This window comes from Dendropsophus ebraccatus, chromosome 10 (assembly GCF_027789765.1).
Source record: "Dendropsophus ebraccatus isolate aDenEbr1 chromosome 10, aDenEbr1.pat, whole genome shotgun sequence".
NCBI lineage: Eukaryota > Metazoa > Chordata > Amphibia > Anura > Hylidae > Dendropsophus > Dendropsophus ebraccatus.
Genome location: NC_091463.1, coordinates 106,176,153 through 106,198,113, shown reverse-complemented (window position 1 = coordinate 106,198,113; position 21,961 = coordinate 106,176,153). Strand labels below are relative to the sequence as shown.

The following is a 21,961-nucleotide window of genomic DNA, read 5'->3' as shown; positions in this document are numbered from 1 at the left end:
CGCCCCTTTACCAGTGACTTCCAGAGCGCCCCTTTACCAGTGACCTCCAGAGCGCCCCATTACCAGTGACCTCCAGAGCGCCCCTTTACCAGTGACCTCCAGAGCGCCCCATTACCAGTGACTTCCAGAGCGCCCCTTTACCAGTGACCTCCCAGAGCGCCCCTTTACCAGTGACCTCCCAGAGCGCCCCTTTACCAGTGACTTCCAGAGCGCCCCTTTACCAGTGACCTCCAGAGCGCCCCTTTACCAGTGACTTCCTTTTAACTTTAATCCTGGGTGCCGTCCCTTTAAAAGCGACCTGGGTTGCTTTAAGAGCGACATGGGTCCCTTCGCTCTTAAAGGGACCCAGGTCGCTCTTAAAGGGACCAATTTCACGCTTAAAGGGACCCATTTTGCTCTTAAAGGGACATTTCGCTCTTAAAGGGACCCGGGTCACTCTTAAAGGGACCCATTTTGCTCTTAAAGGGACCCAGGGCGATCTTAAAGGGACCCAGATCACACTTCAATGGACCCAGGTCGCTCTTAAAGGGACATATTTTGCTCTTAAAGGGACCAAGGTCGCTCTTAAAGAGACCCAGGATGCTCTTAAGGGGACCCAGGTAGCTCTTAATGGGACCCAGGTCGCTCTTAAAGGGACCCATTTTGCTCTTAAAGGGACATATTTCGCTCTTAAAGGGACCCAGGTCACTCTTAAAGGGACCAATTTCACGCTTAAAGGGACATATTTCGCTCTTAAAGGGACCCATTTAGCTCTTAAAGGGACCCAGGACGCTCTTTAAGGGACCCAGGACGCTCTTTAAGGGACCCAGGTCGCTCTTTAAGGGACCCATTTTGCTCTTAAAGGGACCAATTTCACGCTTAAAGGGATATATTTTGCTCTTAAAGGGACCCAGGTAGCTCTTAAAGGGACATATTTTGCTCTCAAAGGGACATATTTTGCTCTTAAAGGGACCCAGGTCGCTCTTAAAGGGACCAATTTTACTCTTAAAGGGACCAATTTCACGCTTATAGGGACATATTTTGCTCTTAAAGGGACCCAGGACGCTCTTAAAGGGGCCCAGGTCGCTCTTAAAGGGACCCGGGTCGATATTAAAAGGACCCAGGTCGCTCTAGCGACATGGGTCTATTTAAGAGCGACATGGGTCCCATACCTTTTGGAGTGACTTGGGTCCCTTTAAGAGCAACATGCGTCCCGTCCGTTTAAGAGCAACTTGGGTCCTGTCACTTTAAGAGCCACTTGGATCCCTTTAAGAGCTATATGGGACCCTTTAAGAGCGACTTGGGTCCCGTCCTTTTAAGAGCTACTTGGGTCCCTTTAAGAACGACTTGGGTCCCTTTAAGAGCGACTTGCGTTCCTTTAAAGGCGACCTGGGTCCCTTTAAGAGCTACATGTGACCCTTTAAGAGCGACATGGCTCCCGTCCCTTTAAGAGAGACTTGGGTCCTTTTAAGAGCAACTTGGGTCCCTTTAAGAGCGACATGGCTCCCGTCCCTTTAAGAGAGACTTGGGTCCCTTTAAGAGCGACTTGCGTTCCTTTAAGAATGACCTGGGTCCCTTTAAGAGCGACTTGCATTCCTTTAAGAATGACCTGGGTCCCTTTAAGAGCGACCTGGGTACTTATAATGGTAAAGATCATTGCTCGGTTACCATGACAATCTTACTCATGTCGGGGAGACAAAATCGTTAAGGACCTTCCATATATTACATCTTCTATTGGCCAATAGTGGACATGTGACTGTGGATGGTGTGATACATGCCTGACGAGACCTTAGAGTTCCTATTGGCTGCTATATCTCAGCTATTTGCATATGTGCTGTGATTGGCTGTTAGCGGTTAGAGTGTGGCCATTATTTTCTATGGGAAATTCGGGGTCATTTAACGTAAATTTCTTAAAAATGACATGGACAGGAGCCATGTCGCTCTTAAAGGGACCCAAGTCGTTCTTAAAGGGACCCAAGTCGTTCTTAAAGGGACCCAAGTCGTTCTTAAAGGGACGGGATCCAAGTCGCTCTTAAAGGGACGGAACCCAAGTTGCTCTTAAACGGACGGGACGCATGTTGCTCTTAAAGGGACCCAAGTCACTCCAAAAGGTATGGGACCCATGTCGCTCTTAAAGAGACCAATGTCGCTAGAGCGACCTGGGTCCCTTTATGAGCGACCTAGGTCCCTTTAAGAGCGACCTGGGTCCTTTTAAGAGCGAAATATGTCCCTTCAAGAGCGAAATACAACCCTTTAAGAGAGACCTGGGTCCCTTTAAGAGCAAAATGGGTCCCTTTAAGAGCGACTTAGGTTCCTTTAAGAGCGACCTGGGTCCATTTAAGAGCAAAATGGGTCCCTTTAAGAGAGAAATGGGTCCCTTTAAGCGTGAAATTGGTCCCTTTAAGAGCGATCTGGGTCCCTTTAAGAGCAAAATGGGTCTCGTTAAGCGTGAAATTGGTCCCTTTAAGAGCAGCTAACAGCCAATCACAGCACATATGCAAATAGCTGAAATATAGCAGCCAATAGGAACTCTAAGGTCTCGTCAGGCATGTATCACACCATCCACAGTCACATGTCCACTATTGGCCAATAGAAGATGTAATATATGGAAGGTCCTTAACGATTTTGTCTCCCTGACATGAGTAAGATTGTCATGGTAACCGAGCAATGGTCTTTACCATTATAAGTACCCAGATCGCTCTTAAAGGGACCCAAGTCATTCTTAAAGGGACAGGAGCCATATCGCTCTTAAAAGGGACCCAAGTCGTTTTCAAAAGGGACCCAAGTCGTTCTTAAAGGGACCCAAGTCGTTCTTAAAGGGACCCAAGTCGACGGGACCCAATTCGCTCTTAAAGGGACAGGAGCCATTTCGCTCTTAAAGGGACCCAAGTCGCTCTTAAAGGGACGGAACCCAAGTTGCTCTTAAATGGACGGGACCCATGTCGCTCTTAAAGAGACCAATGTCGCTAGAGCGACCTGGGTCCCTTTAAGAGCAACCCGGGTCGTTTTAAGAGCGACCTGGGTCCCTTTATGAGCGACCTGGGTCCTTTTAAGAGCGAAATATGTCCCTTCAAGAGCGAAATACGTCACTTTAAGAGAGACCTGGGTCCCTTTAAGAGCGATCTGGGTCCCCATGAAGAGCGATCTGAGTCCCTTTAAGAGCGAAATGGGTCCCTGTAAGAGTCAAATTGGTCCCTTTAAGAGCGACCTAGGTCCCTTTAAGAGCGAAATGGGTCCCTGTAAAAGTCAAATGGGTCCCTTTATGTGCGACCTGTGTCCCTTTAACCCTTAAGGACGGGGCCAATTTCAATTTTTGCATTTTCGGTTTTTCCTCCTTGTGTATATACGGCCATACATAGATACATACATACATACATACATACATACATACATATATACATACATACATACATACATACATATATACATACATACATACATACATACATACATACATATATACATACATACATACATACATATATACATACATATATACATACATACATACATACATACATATATACATACATACATACATACATATATACATACATACATACATACATATATACATACATATATACATACATACATACATACATACATACATATATACATACATACATACATACATACATACATACATACATATATACATACATACATACATACATACATACATACATACATATATACATACATACATACATACATACATATATACATACATACATACATACATACATACATACATAGCACTTACCTTTTTCCACCTAGAGACCCACATGAGCCCTTATCCTTATTTTTTGCGTCACTAATTGTACTTCCCAATGACGGCTGAATTATACCATAAAGTCACTGCGAATCCAGGAAAAATTCAAAGTGTGGTGAAATTGAAATTAAAAAACGCATTTCTTTTATTTGGGGGGTATTTGTTTATACGCCATTCGCTCTGGGGTAAAACTGACTTGTTATATATGTTCCTCAAGTCGTTACGATTACAGCGATATATAACATGTATAACTTATATCGTTACGATTACAGCGATATATAACATGTATAACTTATATTGTATCTGATGGAAGAAATTCACACCATTGTTACCAAATATACGTTCCTTACAATCGCTCCATTCCCGGGGTTATAGCGCTTTTATCCTTTGGTCTATGGGGTGGTGTCAGGTGTCAGTTTTTGCGCCGTGATGTGATCTTTCTATCGGTACCTTGATTGCGCATATACGACTTTTTGATCGCTTTTTATTACATTTTTTCTGGATTTGATGCGACCAAAAATGCAATATTTTGCACTTTGGGATTTTTTTGCGCTGACGCCGTTTACCGTACGAGATCAGGAATGTGATTAATTAATAGTTCGGGCGATTACGCACGCGGCGATAGCAAACATGTTTATTTATTTATTTATTTGTTTACTTTTATTTAAAACCTGGGAAAAGGGGGGTGATTCAGACTTTTATTAGGGGAGGGGGCTTCTTACTATAAACTACACTTTTTTTTTTTTTTTTACACATATACTAGAAGCCCCCCTGGGGTTAGGGTTATTTCCCCCTGGGGTTAGGGTTATTCCCCCCCTGGGGTTAGGGTTATTCCCCCCCTGGGGTTAGGGTTATTTCCCCCCTGGGGTTAGGGTTATTCCCCCTGGGGTTAGGGTTATCCCCCCCCTGGGGTTAGGGTTATTCCCCCTGGGGTTAGGGTTATTCCCCCCCTGGGGTTAGGGTTATTCCCCCCCTGGGGTTAGTGTTATTCCCCCCCTGGGGTTAGGGTTATTCCCCCCCTGGGGTTAGGGTTATTCCCCCCCCCTGGGGTTAGGGTTATTCCCCCCCCCTGGGGTTAGGGTTATTCCCCCCCCCCTGGGGTTAGGGTTATTCCCCCCCCCTGGGGTTAGTGTTATTCCCCCCCCCCTGGGGTTAGTGTTATTCCCCCCCCCCTGGGGTTAGTGTTATTCCCCCCCCCTGGGGTTTGTTTTATTCCCCCCCCCCCCTGGGGTTAGTGTTATTCCCCCCCCCCCTGGGGTTAGGGTTATTCCCTCCTGGGGTTAGGGTTATTCCCCTCCTGGGGTTAGGGTTATTCCCCCTGGGGTTAGGGTTATTCCCCCTGGGGTTAGGGTTATTCCCCCTGGGGTTAGGGTTATTCCCCTCCTGGGGTTAGGGTTATTCCCCCCTGGGGTTAGGGTTATTCCTCCCCTGGGGTTAGGGTTATTCCCCCCCTGGGGTTAGGGTTATTCCCCCCCCCTGGGGTTAGGGTTATTCCCCCCCCCTGGGGTTAGGGTTATTCCCCCCCCCTGGGGTTAGGGTTATCCCCCCCCCCCCTGGGGTTAGGGTTATTCCCTCCTGGGGTTAGGGTTATTCCCCTCCTGGGGTTAGGGTTATTCCCCCCTGGGGTTAGGGTTATTCCTCCCCTGGGGTTAGGGTTATTCCCCCCTGGGGGACTTCTAGTATATACACTTTGATCTCTCATTGAGATCTCTGCAGCATAGATATGCTGCAGAGATCAATGAGATAGGCTGCTGCAGCCGGAAGTAAACGAGTGCTGAGCCGGGGACGGCGCCATCTTGGACGAGTCCCCGGCCGGCATCAGTAACGGAGATCGCTCCTCCGGGACGATCTCCCCCACTAGACACCAGGGAACGGTTGCCTACAGTAATCGGAGGCAGCTGTCAACTTTGACAGCTGCCTCCGATTAGCTAATTAGCGGGCACGGTCTGATCGCCGTGCCCGCTAATTAGCTAATCGGAGGCAGCTGCTAATAGCGGCGGTCCCGGGCTACACGCGGCACCCGTTACCGCGGCGCTTTGAAGTGCTAATGAGGACATATGACGTACCGGTACGTCATATGTCCTTAAGAGGTTAAGAGCGACCTGGGGCTCTTTAAGAGCGAAATATCCCTGGGTCCCTTTAAGAGCGAAATATCCCTGGGTCCCTTTAAGAGCGACCTGGGTCCCTTTAAGAGCGAAATATCCCTGGGTCCCTTTAAGAGTGAAGGGACCCACGTCGCTCTTAAAGGGACGGGAGCCAAGTTGCTCTAAAAGGGACGGCACCCAGGATTAAAGTTAAAAGGAAGTCACTGGTAAAGGGGCGCTCTGGAGGTACCGTATTGTCAGAGAGTAATAATAATAATAATAATAAAAATAATACCGCATAGTCATAGAATAATAATAATAATAATAATAATACTGTATAGTCATAGAGTAATAATAATAATAATAATACCGTATAGTCATAGAGTAATAATAAATATTAATAATAATAATAATACCGCATAGTCATAGAATAATAATAATAATAATAATAATACCGCATAGTCCTAGAATAATAATACCGTATAGTCATAGAGTAATAATAATAATAATAATAATAATTATAATACCGTATGGTCATAGAGTAATAATAATACCGCATAGTCCTAGAATATTAATAATAATAATACCGTATAGTCATAGAGTAATAATAATAATAATACCGTATAGTCATAGAGTAATAATAATAATAATAATAATAATACCGCATAGTCATAGAGTAATAATAATAATAATAATACCGCATAGTCCTAGAGTAATGATAATAATAATACCGTATAGTCAGAGTAATAATAATAATAATAATAATAATAATAATAATAATACTGCATAGTCATAGAGTAATAATAATAATAATACCGTATAGTCATAGAGTAATAATAATAATAATACCGTATAGTCAGAGTAATAATAATAATAATAATACCGTATAGTCAGAGTAATAATAATAATAATAATAATACTGCATAGTCCTAGAGTAATGATAATAATAATACCGTATAGTCAGAGTAATAATAATAATAATAATAATAATAATAATACTGCATAGTCATAGAGTAATAATAATAATAATACCGTATAGTCATAGAGTAATAATAATAATAATAATAATACTGCATAGTCATAGAGTAATAATAATAATAATACCGTATAGTCATAGAGTAATAATAATAATAATAATAATAATACTGCATAGTCATAGAGTAATAATAATAATAATACCGTATAGTCATAGAGTAATAATAATAATAATACCGCATAGTCATAGAGTAATAATAATAATAATAATAATAATACCGCATAGTCATAGAGTAATAATAATAATAATACCGCATAGTCATAGAGTAATAATAATAATAATAATAATAATACTGTATAGTCATAGAGTAATAATAATAATAATAATAATAATACTGTATAGTCAGAGTAATAATAATAATAATAATAATAATACTGTATAGTCAGAGTAATAATAATAATAATAATAATAATAATAATAATAATAATAATAATACTGTATAGTCAGAGTAATAATAATAATAATAATACCGTATAGTCATAGAATAATAATAATAATAATAATAATAATAATAATACCGTATAGTCATAGAATAATAATAATAATAATAATAATAATAATAATAATAATACCGTATAGTCATAGAATAATAATAATAATAATAATAATAATAATAATAATAATAATAATAATAATAATAATAATAATACCGTATAGTCATAGAATAATAATAATAATAATAATAATAATAATAATAATAATAATAATAATAATACCGTATAGTCATAGAATAATAATAATAATAATAATAATAATAATAATAATACCGCATAGTCCTAGAATAATAATACCGTATAGTCATAGAGTAATAATAATAATAATAATACCGTATAGTCAGAGTAATAATAATAATATACCGTATAGTCACAGAGTAAAAATAATAATAAATATAAAACCCCACAAAGCAATGATAGCCGATATTACTCTCATACAATGTGATATCGGTGACTTACGCCTGCAGTGAGCGGATCCCGACCAGCGCCGATTCTGTAAACAACGCACGGAGCTCTGGCCAATCAGCGTGAATCCCTGATCACATGACAAGCTGCACCTGGTCCCCAGTGTAGTGCGGTAGCCGCCTCCCAGGGGTGAGTAACACGCGGCCTCCCCGTCCGGGATCTGCAGCTCGTAACACCAGCGAGGAACTAGGAGAATATCATTCACAATCAGTACAGGATACAGGCCGCCACCGCTATATACCCTGGGTCCTGTATACAGTATACAGACACTATATATACAGGATACAGGCCGCCACCGCTATATACCCTGGGTCCTGTATACAGTATACAGACTATATATACAGGATATAGGCCGCCACCGCTATATACCCTGGGTCCTATATACAGTATACAGACACTATATATACAGGATACAGGCCGCCACCGCTATATACACTGGGTCCTGTATACAGTATACAGACTATATATACAGGATACAGGCCGCCACCGCTATATACCCTGGGTCCTGTATACAGTATACACACTATATATACAGGATACAGGCCCGCCACCGCTCTATACCCTGGGTCCTGTATACAGTATACACACTATATATACAGGATACAGGCCGCCACCGCTATATACCCTGGGTCCTGTATACAGTATACACACTATATATACAGAATACAGGCCGCCACCGCTCTATACCCTGGGTCCTATATACAGTATACACACTATATATACAGGATACAGGGCGACCGCTATATACCCTGGGTCCTGTATACAGTATACACACTATATATACAGGATACAGGCCGCCACCGCTATATACCCTGGGTCCTGTATACAGTATACAGACACTATATATACAGGATACAGGCCGCCACCGCTATATACCCTGGGTCCTATATACAGTATACACACTATATATACAGGATACAGGCCGACCGCTATATACCCTGGGTCCTGTATACAGTATACAGACACTATATATACAGGATACAGGCCGCCACCGCTATATACCCTGGGTCCTATATACAGTATACACACTATATATACAGGATACAGGCCGACCGCTATATACCCTGGGTCCTGTATACAGTATACAGACACAATATATACAGGATACAGGCCGACCGCTATATACCCTGGGTCCTGTATACAGTATACACACTATATATACAGGATACAGGCCGACCGCTATATACCCTGGGTCCTGTATACAGTATACACACTATATATACAGGATACAGGCCGCCACCGCTATATACCCTGGGTCCTGTATACAGTAAACAGACTATATATACAGGATACAGGCCGCCACCGCTATATACCCTGGGTCCTGTATACAGTATACAGACACTATATATACAGGATACAGGCCGCCACCGCTATATACCCTGGGTCCTATATACAGTATACACACTATATATACAGGATACAGGCCGCCACCGCTCTATACCCTGGGTCCTATATACAGTATACAGACACTATATATACAGGATACAGGCCGACCGCTATATACCCTGGGTCCTGTATACAGTATACACACTATATATACAGGATACAGGGCGACCGCTATATACCCTGGGTCCTGTATACAGTATACACACTATATATACAGGATACAGGCCGCCACCGCTATATACCCTGGGTCCTGTATACAGTATACACACTATATATACAGGATACAGGCCGACCACCACCGCTATATACCCTGGGTCCTGTATACAGTATACACACTATATATACAGGATACAGGCCGCCACCGCTATATACCCTGGGTCCTGTATACAGTATACAGACACTATATATACAGGATACAGGCCGACCGCTATATACCCTGGGTCCTATATACAGTATACACACTATATATACAGGATACAGGCCGACCGCTATATACCCTGGGTCCTGTATACAGTATACAGACACTATATATACAGGATACAGGCCGCCACCGCTATATACCCTGGGTCCTATATACAGTATACACACTATATATACAGGATACAGGCCGCCACCGCTCTATACCCTGGGTCCTGTATACAGTATACACACTATATATACAGGATACAGGCCGCCACCGCTATATACCCTGGGTCCTGTATACAGTATACAGACACTATATATACAGGATACAGGCCGCCACCGCTATATACCCTGGGTCCTGTATACAGTATACAGACACTATATATACAGGATACAGGCCGCCACCGCTATATACCCTGGGTCCTGTATACAGTATACATACTATATATACAGGATACAGGCCGCCACCGCTATATACCCTGGGTCCTGTATACAGTATACAGACACTATATATACAGGATACAGGCCGCCACCGCTATATACCCTGGGTCCTGTATACAGTATACAGACACTATATATACAGGATACAGGCCGCCACCGCTATATACCCTGGGTCCTGTATACAGTATACAGACTATATATACAGGATACAGGCCGCCACCGCTATATACCCTGGGTCCTGTATACAGTATACAGACACTATATATACAGGATACAGGCCGCCACCGCTATATACCCTGGGTCCTGTATACAGTATACAGACTATATATACAGGATACAGGGCGACCGCTATATACCCTGGGTCCTGTATACAGTATACACACTATATATACAGGATACAGGCCGCCACCGCTATATACCCTGGGTCCTGTATACAGTATACACACTATATATACAGGATACAGGCCGACCACCACCGCTATATACCCTGGGTCCTGTATACAGTATACACACTATATATACAGGATACAGGCCGCCACCGCTATATACCCTGGGTCCTGTATACAGTATACAGACACTATATATACAGGATACAGGCCGACCGCTATATACCCTGGGTCCTATATACAGTATACACACTATATATACAGGATACAGGCCGACCGCTATATACCCTGGGTCCTGTATACAGTATACAGACACTATATATACAGGATACAGTCCGCCACCGCTATATACCCTGGGTCCTATATACAGTATACACACTATATATACAGGATACAGGCCGCCACCGCTCTATACCTGGGTCCTGTATACAGTATACACACTATATATACAGGATACAGGCCGCCACCGCTATATACCCTGGGTCCTGTATACAGTATACAGACACTATATATACAGGATACAGGCCGCCACCGCTATATACCCTGGGTCCTGTATACAGTATACAGACACTATATATACAGGATACAGGCCGCCACCGCTATATACCCTGGGTCCTGTATACAGTATACATACTATATATACAGGATACAGGCCGCCACCGCTATATACCCTGGGTCCTGTATACAGTATACAGACACTATATATACAGGATACAGGCCGCCACCGCTATATACCCTGGGTCCTGTATACAGTATACAGACACTATATATACAGGATACAGGCCGCCACCGCTATATACCCTGGGTCCTGTATACAGTATACAGACTATATATACAGGATACAGGCCGCCACCGCTATATACCCTGGGTCCTGTATACAGTATACAGACACTATATATACAGGATACAGGCCGCCACCGCTATATACCCTGGGTCCTGTATACAGTATACAGACTATATATACAGGATACAGGCCGCCACCGCTATATACCCAGGGTCCTGTATACAGTATACACACACTATATATACAGGATACAGGCCGCCACCGCTATATACCCTGGGTCCTGTATACAGTATACAGACACTATATATACAGGATACAGGCCGCCACCGCTATATACCCTGGGTCCTGTATACAGTATACAGACACTATATATACAGGATACAGGCCGCCACCGCTATATACCCTGGGTCCTGTATACAGTATACAGACACTATATATACAGGATACAGGCCGCCACCGCTATATACCCTGGGTCCTATATACAGTATACAGACACTATATATACAGGATACAGGCCGCCACCGCTATATACCCTGGGTCCTGTATACAGTATACACACTATATATACAGGATACAGGCCGACCACCACCGCTATATACACTGGGTCCTATATACAGTATACAGACACTATATATACAGGATACAGGCCGCCACCGCTATATACCCTGGGTCCTGTATACAGTATACAGACACTATATATACAGGATACAGGCCGACCACCACCGCTATATACCCTGGGTCCTGTATACAGTATACACACTATATATACAGGATACAGGCCGCCACCGCTATATACCCTGGGTCCTGTATACAGTATACACACTATATATACAGGATACAGGCCGCCACCGCTATATACCCTGGGTCCTATATACAGTATACACACTATATATACAGGATACAGGCCGCCACCGCTATATACCCTGGGTCCTGTATACAGTATACACACTATATATACAGGATACAGGCCGACCACCACCGCTATATACCCTGGGTCCTGTATACAGTATACACACTATATATACAGGATACAGGCCGCCACCGCTATATACCCTGGGTCCTGTATACAGTATACAGACACTATATATACAGGATACAGGCCGCCACCGCTATATACCCTGGGTCCTGTATACAGTATGCACACTATATATACAGGATACAGGCCGCCACCGCTATATACCCTGGGTCCTGTATACAGTATACAGACACTATATATACAGGATACAGGCCGCCACCGCTATATACCCTGGGTCCTATATACAGTATACAGACTATATATACAGGATACAGGCCGCCACCGCTATATACCCTGGGTCCTATATACAGTATACAGACTATATATACAGGATACAGGCCGACCGCTATATACCCTGGGTCCTGTATACAGTATACAGACACTATATATACAGGATACAGGCCGCCACCGCTATATACCTTGGGTCCTATATACAGTATACAGACACAATATATACAGGATACAGGCCGCCACCGCTATATACCCTGGGTCCTGTATACAGTATACAGACAATATATATACAGGATACAGGCCGCCACCGCTCTATACCCTGGGTCCTGTATACAGTATACAGACTATATATACAGGATACAGGCCGCCACCGCTATATACCCTGGGTCCTATATACAGTATACACACTATATATACAGGATACAGGCCGCCACCGCTATATACCCTGGGTCCTGTATACAGTATACAGACACAATATATACAGGATACAGGCCGCCACCGCTATATACCCTGGGTCCTGTATACAGTATACAGACTATATATACAGGATACAGGCCGCCACCGCTATATACCCTGGGTCCTATATACAGTATACAGACACTATATATACAGGATACAGGCCGACCGCTATATACCCTGGGTCCTATATACAGTATACAGACACTATATATACAGAATACAGGCCGACCACCACCGCTATATACCCTGGGTCCTGTATACAGTATACAGACTATATATACAGGATACAGGCCGCCACCGCTATATACCCTGGGTCCTATATACAGTATACAGACACTATATATACAGGATACAGGCCGACCGCTATATACCCTGGGTCCTGTATACAGTATACAGACACTATATATACAGGATACAGGCCGCCACCGCTATATACCCTGGGTCCTATATACAGTATACAGACACTATATATACAGGATACAGGCCGCCACCGCTATATACCCTGGGTCCTATATACAGTATACAGACATTATATATACAGGATACAGGCCGACCGCTATATACCCTGGGTCCTATATACAGTATACAGACACTATATATACAGGATACAGGCCGACCGCTATATACCCTGGGTCCTGTATACAGTATACAGACACTATATATACAGGATACAGGCCGACCGCTATATACCCTGGGTCCTATAAACAGTATACAGACTATATATACAGGATACAGGCCGCCACCGCTATATACCCTGGGTCCTATATACAGTATACAGACACTATATATACAGGATACAGGCCGCCACCGCTATATACCCTGGGTCCTATATACAGTATACAGACACTATATATACAGGATACAGGCCGCCACCGCTATATACCCTGGGTCCTATATACAGTATACAGACACTATATATACAGGATACAGGCCGACCGCTATATACCCTGGGTCCTATATACAGTATACAGACTATATATACAGGATACAGGCCGCCACCGCTATATACCCTGGGTCCTATATACAGTATACAGACACTATATATACAGGATACAGGCCGACCGCTATATACCCTGGGTCCTGTATACAGTATACAGACACTATATATACAGGATACAGGCCGACCGCTATATACCCTGGGTCCTATATACAGTATACACACTATATATACAGGATACAGGCCGACCGCTATATACCCTGGGTCCTGTATACAGTATACAGACACTATATATACAGGATACAGGCCGCCACCGCTATATACCCTGGGTCCTGTATACAGTATACAGACAATATATACAGGATACAGGCCGCCACCGCTATATACCCTGGGTCCTATATACAGTATACACACTATATATACAGGATACAGGCCGACCACCGCCGCTATATACCCTGGGTCCTATATACAGTATACACACTATATATACAGGATACAGGCCGACCGCTATATACCCTGGGTCCTGTATACAGTATACAGACACTATATATACAGGATACAGGCCGACCGCTATATACCCTGGGTCCTATATACAGTATACAGACAATATATATATACAGGATACAGGCCGCCACCGCTATATACCCTGGGTCCTGTATACAGTATACAGACAATATATACAGGATACAGGCCGACCGCTATATACCCTGGGTCCTGTATACAGTATACACACTATATATACAGGATACAGGCCGCCACCGCTATATACCCTGGGTCCTGTATACAGTATACACACTATATATACAGGATACAGGCCGACCGCTATATACCCTGGGTCCTATATACAGTATACACACTATATATACAGGATACAGGCCGACCGCTATATACCCTGGGTCCTATATACAGTATACAGACACTATATATACAGGATACAGGCCGACCGCTATATACCCTGGGTCCTATATACAGTATACAGACACTATATATACAGGATACAGGCCGCCACCGCTCTATACCCTGGGTCCTATATACAGTATACACACTATATATACAGGATACAGGCCGACCGCTATATACCCTGGGTCCTGTATACAGTATACACACTATATATACAGGATACAGGCCGACCGCTATATACCCTGGGTCCTATATACAGTATACAGACTATATATACAGGATACAGGCCGCCACCGCTATATACCCTGGGTCCTATATACAGTATACAGACACTATATATACAGGATACAGGCCGCCACCGCTATATACCCTGGGTCCTGTATACAGTATACACACTATATATACAGGATACAGGCCGACCGCTATATACCCTGGGTCCTATATACAGTATACAGACACTATATATACAGGATACAGGCCGCCACCGCTGTATACCCTGGGTCCTGTATACAGTATACACACTATATATACAGGATACAGGCCAACCGCTATATACCCTGGGTCCTATATACAGTATACACACTATATATACAGGATACAGGCCGACCGCTATATACCCTGGGTCCTGTATACAGTATACAGACAATATATACAGGATACAGGCCGACCGCTATATACCCTGGGTCCTATATACAGTATACACACTATATATACAGGATACAGGCCGACCGCTATATACCCTGGGTCCTGTATACAGTATACAGACACTATATATACAGGATACAGGCCGCCACCGCTATATACCCTGGGTCCTATATACAGTATACAGACACTATATATACAGGATACAGGCCGCCACCGCTATATACCCTGGGTCCTATATACAGTATACAGACACTATATATACAGGATACAGGCCGACCGCTATATACCCTGGGTCCTATATACAGTATACAGACTATATATACAGGATACAGGCCGCCACCGCTATATACCCTGGGTCCTATATACAGTATACAGACACTATATATACAGGATACAGGCCGACCGCTATATACCCTGGGTCCTGTATACAGTATACAGACACTATATATACAGGATACAGGCCGACCGCTATATACCCTGGGTCCTATATACAGTATACACACTATATATACAGGATACAGGCCGACCGCTATATACCCTGGGTCCTGTATACAGTATACAGACACTATATATACAGGATACAGGCCGCCACCGCTATATACCCTGGGTCCTGTATACAGTATACAGACAATATATACAGGATACAGGCCGCCACCGCTATATACCCTGGGTCCTATATACAGTATACACACTATATATACAGGATACAGGCCGACCACCGCCGCTATATACCCTGGGTCCTATATACAGTATACACACTATATATACAGGATACAGGCCGACCGCTATATACCCTGGGTCCTGTATACAGTATACAGACACTATATATACAGGATACAGGCCGACCGCTATATACCCTGGGTCCTATATACAGTATACAGACAATATATATATACAGGATACAGGCCGCCACCGCTATATACCCTGGGTCCTGTATACAGTATACAGACAATATATACAGGATACAGGCCGACCGCTATATACCCTGGGTCCTGTATACAGTATACACACTATATATACAGGATACAGGCCGCCACCGCTATATACCCTGGGTCCTGTATACAGTATACACACTATATATACAGGATACAGGCCGACCGCTATATACCCTGGGTCCTATATACAGTATACACACTATATATACAGGATACAGGCCGACCGCTATATACCCTGGGTCCTATATACAGTATACACACTATATATACAGGATACAGGCCGACCGCTATATACCCTGGGTCCTGTATACAGTATACAGACTATATATACAGGATACAGGCCGACCGCTATATACCCTGGGTCCTATATACAGTATACAGACACAATATATACAGGATACAGGCCGACTGCTATATACCCTGGGTCCTGTATACAGTATACAGACACTATATATACAGGATACAGGCCGCCACCGCTCTATACCCTGGGTCCTGTATACAGTATACACACTATATATACAGGATACAGGCCGACCGCTATATACCCTGGGTCCTGTATACAGTATACACACTATATATACAGGATACAGGCCGACCGCTATATACCCTGGGTCCTATATACAGTATACAGACTATATATACAGGATACAGGCCGCCACCGCTATATACCCTGGGTCCTATATACAGTATACAGACACTATATATACAGGATACAGGCCGCCACCGCTATATACCCTGGGTCCTGTATACAGTATACACACTATATATACAGGATACAGGCCGACCGCTATATACCCTGGGTCCTATATACAGTATACAGACACTATATATACAGGATACAGGCCGCCACCGCTGTATACCCTGGGTCCTGTATACAGTATACACACTATATATACAGGATACAGGCCAACCGCTATATACCCTGGGTCCTATATACAGTATACAGACACTATATATACAGGATACAGGCCGCCACCGCTATATACCCTGGGTCCTATATACAGTATACAGACTATATATACAGGATACAGGCCAACCGCTATATACCCTGGGTCCTATATACAGTATACACACTATATATACAGGATACAGGCCGACCGCTATATACCCTGGGTCCTGTATACAGTATACAGACAATATATACAGGATACAGGCCGACCGCTATATACCCTGGGTCCTATATACAGTATACACACTATATATACAGGATACAGGCCGACCGCTATATACCCTGGGTCCTGTATACAGTATACAGACACTATATATACAGGATACAGGCCGCCACCGCTATATACCCTGGGTCCTATATACAGTATACAGACACTATATATACAGGATACAGGCCGCCACCGCTATATACCCTGGGTCCTATATACAGTATACAGACACTATATATACAGGATACAGGCCGCCACCGCTATATACCTTGGGTCCTATATACAGTATACAGACACAATATATACAGGATACAGGCCGCCACCGCTATATACCCTGGGTCCTATATACAGTATACAGACACAATATATACAGGATACAGGCCGACCGCTATATACCTTGGGTCCTGTATACAGTATACAGACTATATATACAGGATACAGGCCGCCACCGCTATATACCCTGGGTCCTGTATACAGTATACAGACACAATATATACAGGATACAGGCCGACCGCTATATACCCTGGGTCCTGTATACCAGGGCCGATTCTAGGTTCTATGCTGCCTGAGGCGAAAATTGAAACTGCGCCCCTTCCCCCGCAAACACAACTATATACCAGCAGTGAACATTGCATCTATAACTACATACCAACAGTGCATACAGAACTATATATAACAGAAGTGCATACACTAAGGGTATGTTCACACTGAGTAAAACAGGTGGAATTCCGCGGTGGAACTCTCCGCCGCAGGATCCCGCCTGTCTCACTGTCCCATAGCCCGTCTATGGGAGAGCGCGCGCTCCTCCGCAGCCGCCGCTCTCCGCTCAAAGAAGTAACATGATACTGCAGCGGCGGCTGCGGAGGAGCAGGTATAAGTGCCAGTCTTAGTGGTGGTGACATATGGGGAGCCAAGTGTTAGAGACCCCCAAATAGTATAGGTCTCAGACTGCCTAATACTGCCAGCTTCAGACACTCAATAATACTGTTAGCCTCCGAGACCACCTTACCCATATCATCATACTACTCCCCCCTTCATCCTCCATCATCATACTACTCCCCCCTTCATCCTCCATCATCATACTACTCCCCCCTTCATCCTCCATCATCATACTACTCCCCCCTTCATCCTCCTTCCCCCTCCACCATCATACTACTCCCCCCTTCATCCTCCATCATCATACTACTCCCCCCTTCATCCTCCTTCCCCCTCCACCATCATACTACTCCCCCCTTCATCCTCCTGCCCTATCATCATACTACTACCCCCACCTTTATCCTCCAGACCCTCCACCATCATACTACTCCCCCTTCATCCTCCTGCCCTATCATCATACTACTCCCCCCTTCATCCTCCATCATCATACTACTCCCCCCTTCATCCTCCATCATCATACTACTCCCCCCTTCATCCTCCATCATCATACTACTCCCCCCTTCATCCTCCTTCCCCCTCCACCATCATACTACTCCCCCTTCATCCTCCTGCCCTATCATCATACTACTCCCCTCTTCATCCTCCATCATCATACTACTCCCCCCTTCATCCTCCATCATCATACTACTCCCCCCTTAATCCTCCATCATCATACTACTCCCCCCTTCATCCTCCATCATCATACTACTCCCCCCTTCATCCTCCACCATCATACTACTCCCCCCTTCATCCTCCATCATCATACTACTCCCCCCTTCATCCTCCATCATCATACTACTCCCCCCTTCATCCTCCATCATCATACTACTCCCCCCTTCATCCTCCATCATACTACTCCCCCCTTCATCCTCCATCATCATACTACTCCCCCCTTCATCCTCCATCATCATACTACTCCCCCCTTCATCCTCCTGCCCTATCATCATACTACTACCCCCACCTTTATCCTCCAGACCCTCCATCATCATAGTATAACCCCCCTCATCCTCCTGCCCTTCCATCATCATAGTATAACCCCCCTCATCCTCCTGCCCTTTCATCATCATACTACTACCCCCTTCATCCTCCTTCCCCCTCCACCATCATACTACTCCCCCCTTCATCCTCCTGCCCTATCATCATACTACTACCCCCACCTTTATCCTCCAGACCCTCCATCATCATACTACTCCCCTCTTCATCCTCCTTCCCCCTCCACCATCATACTACTCCCCCTTCATCCTCCTGCCCTATCATCATACTACTCCCCCCTTCATCCTCCATCATCATACTACTCCCCCCTTCATCCTCCATCATCATACTACTCCCCCCTTCATCCTCCTTCCCCCTCCACCATCATACTACTCCCCCTTCATCCTCCTGCCCTATCATCATACTACTCCCCCTTCATCCTCCTGCCCTATCATCATACTACTCCCCCCTTCATCCTCCATCATCATACTACTCCCCCCTTCATCCTCCATCATCATACTACTCCCCCCTTCATCCTCCATCATCATACTACTCCCCCCTTCACCCTCCATCATCATACTACTCCCCCCTTCATCCTCCATCATCATACTACTCCCCCCTTCATCCTCCATCATCATACTACTCCCCCCTTCATCCTCCATCATCATACTACTCCCCCCTTCATCCTCCTTCCCCCTCCACCATCATACTACTCCCCCCTTCATCCTCCTTCCCCCTCCACCATCATACTACTCCCCCCTTCATCCTCCATCATCATACTACTCCCCCCTTCATCCTCCATCATCATACTACTCCCCCCTTCATCCTCCAGACCCTCCATCATCATACTACGACCCACTTTATCATCCTCCTACCCTTCCATCATCATAGTATAACCCCCCTCATCCTCCTGCCCTTCCATCATCATAGTACTACCCCTCTCATCCTCCTACCCTTCCATCATCATACTACTACCCCTCTCATCCTCCTGCCCTTCCATCATCATAGTATAACCCCTCTCATCCTCCTGCCCTTCCATCATCATAGTATAACCCCTCTCATCCTCCTGCCCCTCCATCATCATAGTATAACCCCCCTCATCCTCCTGCCCTTCCATCATCATAGTATAACCCCCCTCATCCTCCTGCCCTTCCATCATCATAGTATAACCCCTCTCATCCTCCTGCCCTTCCATCATCATACTACTACCCCCCTCATCCTCCTGCCCTTCCATCATCATAGTATAACCCCTCTCATCCTCCTGCCCTTCCATCATCATAGTATAACCCCTCTCATCCTCCTGCCCTTCCATCATCATACTACTACCCCTCTCATCCTCCTGCCCTTCCATCATCATACTACTACCCCTCTCATCCTCCTGCCCTTCCATCATCATACTACTACCCCTCTCATCCTCCTGCCCTTCCATCATCATACTACTACCCCTCTCATCCTCCTGCCCTTCAATCATCATAGTATAACCCCCCTCATCCTCCTGCCCTTCCATCATCATAGTACTACCCCCCTCATCCTCCTACCCTTCCATCATCATAGTATAACCCCCCTCATCCTCCTACCCTTCCATCATCATACTACTACCCCTCTCATCCTCCTGCCCTTCCATCATCATAGTATAACCCCCCTCATCCTCCTGCCCTTCCATCATCATAGTATAACCCCCCTCATCCTCCTGCCTTCCATCATCATACTACTACCCAGGGCCGATTCTAGGTTTTCTGCTGCCTGAGGCGAGAATTGAAATGGTGCCCCCCCCCCCCCCCCCCCCAAATTAACGAATAGTAGTTAAGAAATCTATGTAGCCAACTGCATAAACAGATATATATACATAGATATATACTAGCAGCAATATACAGCACATATATACCAATAATGAATACATTGCAGGGATATATTCTTTTTATAGCGTTCACCATGCAGAGAAGTAATGCAGTTTTTGTTTAGTTCAGATATTTCTATAGATATATATAGTTTCTATAGTCTCAGGGTATGTTCACACTATGGAATACACTAAAAAATTTCACTTGAAGTTCCGCCTGTCCCATTGACTCAATGATATTTTCCAGCTCAATCAGCCGTCCGCCCAAAGAATTGAGCTTGAGAATATCATTGAGTCAATGGGACAGGCGGAACTTCAAGTGGAGTCTGCCGCACTGTCTCCGCGTGAAATTTCCGAACGTATTCCATAGTGTGAACATACCCTCATAGTTATATATATTCTTGTGTAGATTTTTTTTTTATTTGAAAAATAGGGAAAAGTAGTGATTTGCATGTTTTATACAGTGGATTCTTTTAAATTTTTTTACAACTTTTTACAGTACACTGCACTAATAATGTAAGTAGTGTATACTAATCCTTATGGTATATATTACACTGCACTAATAATGTAAGTAGTGTATAGTAATTTTTATGGTATATATTACACTGCACTAATAATGTAAGTAGTGTATAGTAATTTTTATGGTATTATTACAGTGTGCGGCTATAACTAGGGCATCTAGGGATTTTCTATTGCTTCCCCAGCAAGGTGACTATGTGTACAGGC

General features: G+C 44.1%; 1 protein-coding gene across 3 annotated transcripts in view; it reads right to left on the bottom strand.

The window, feature by feature from the left end:
- Nucleotides 1–21,961, bottom strand: part of SRPX2 (sushi repeat containing protein X-linked 2) — a 104,232-nt gene that overhangs the window by 11,118 nt on the left and 71,153 nt on the right. For 2 of the 3 annotated variants that reach the window (XM_069943059.1, XM_069943060.1), the window contains exon 4: nucleotides 7,828–8,019. The exons of the other annotated variant lie outside the window; for it this stretch is intronic. In XM_069943059.1, the coding sequence (XP_069799160.1) occupies nucleotides 7,828–8,019 (192 nt within the window). The remainder of the gene's footprint in view (nucleotides 1–7,827; nucleotides 8,020–21,961) is intronic. 3 annotated transcript variants of the gene reach the window in all.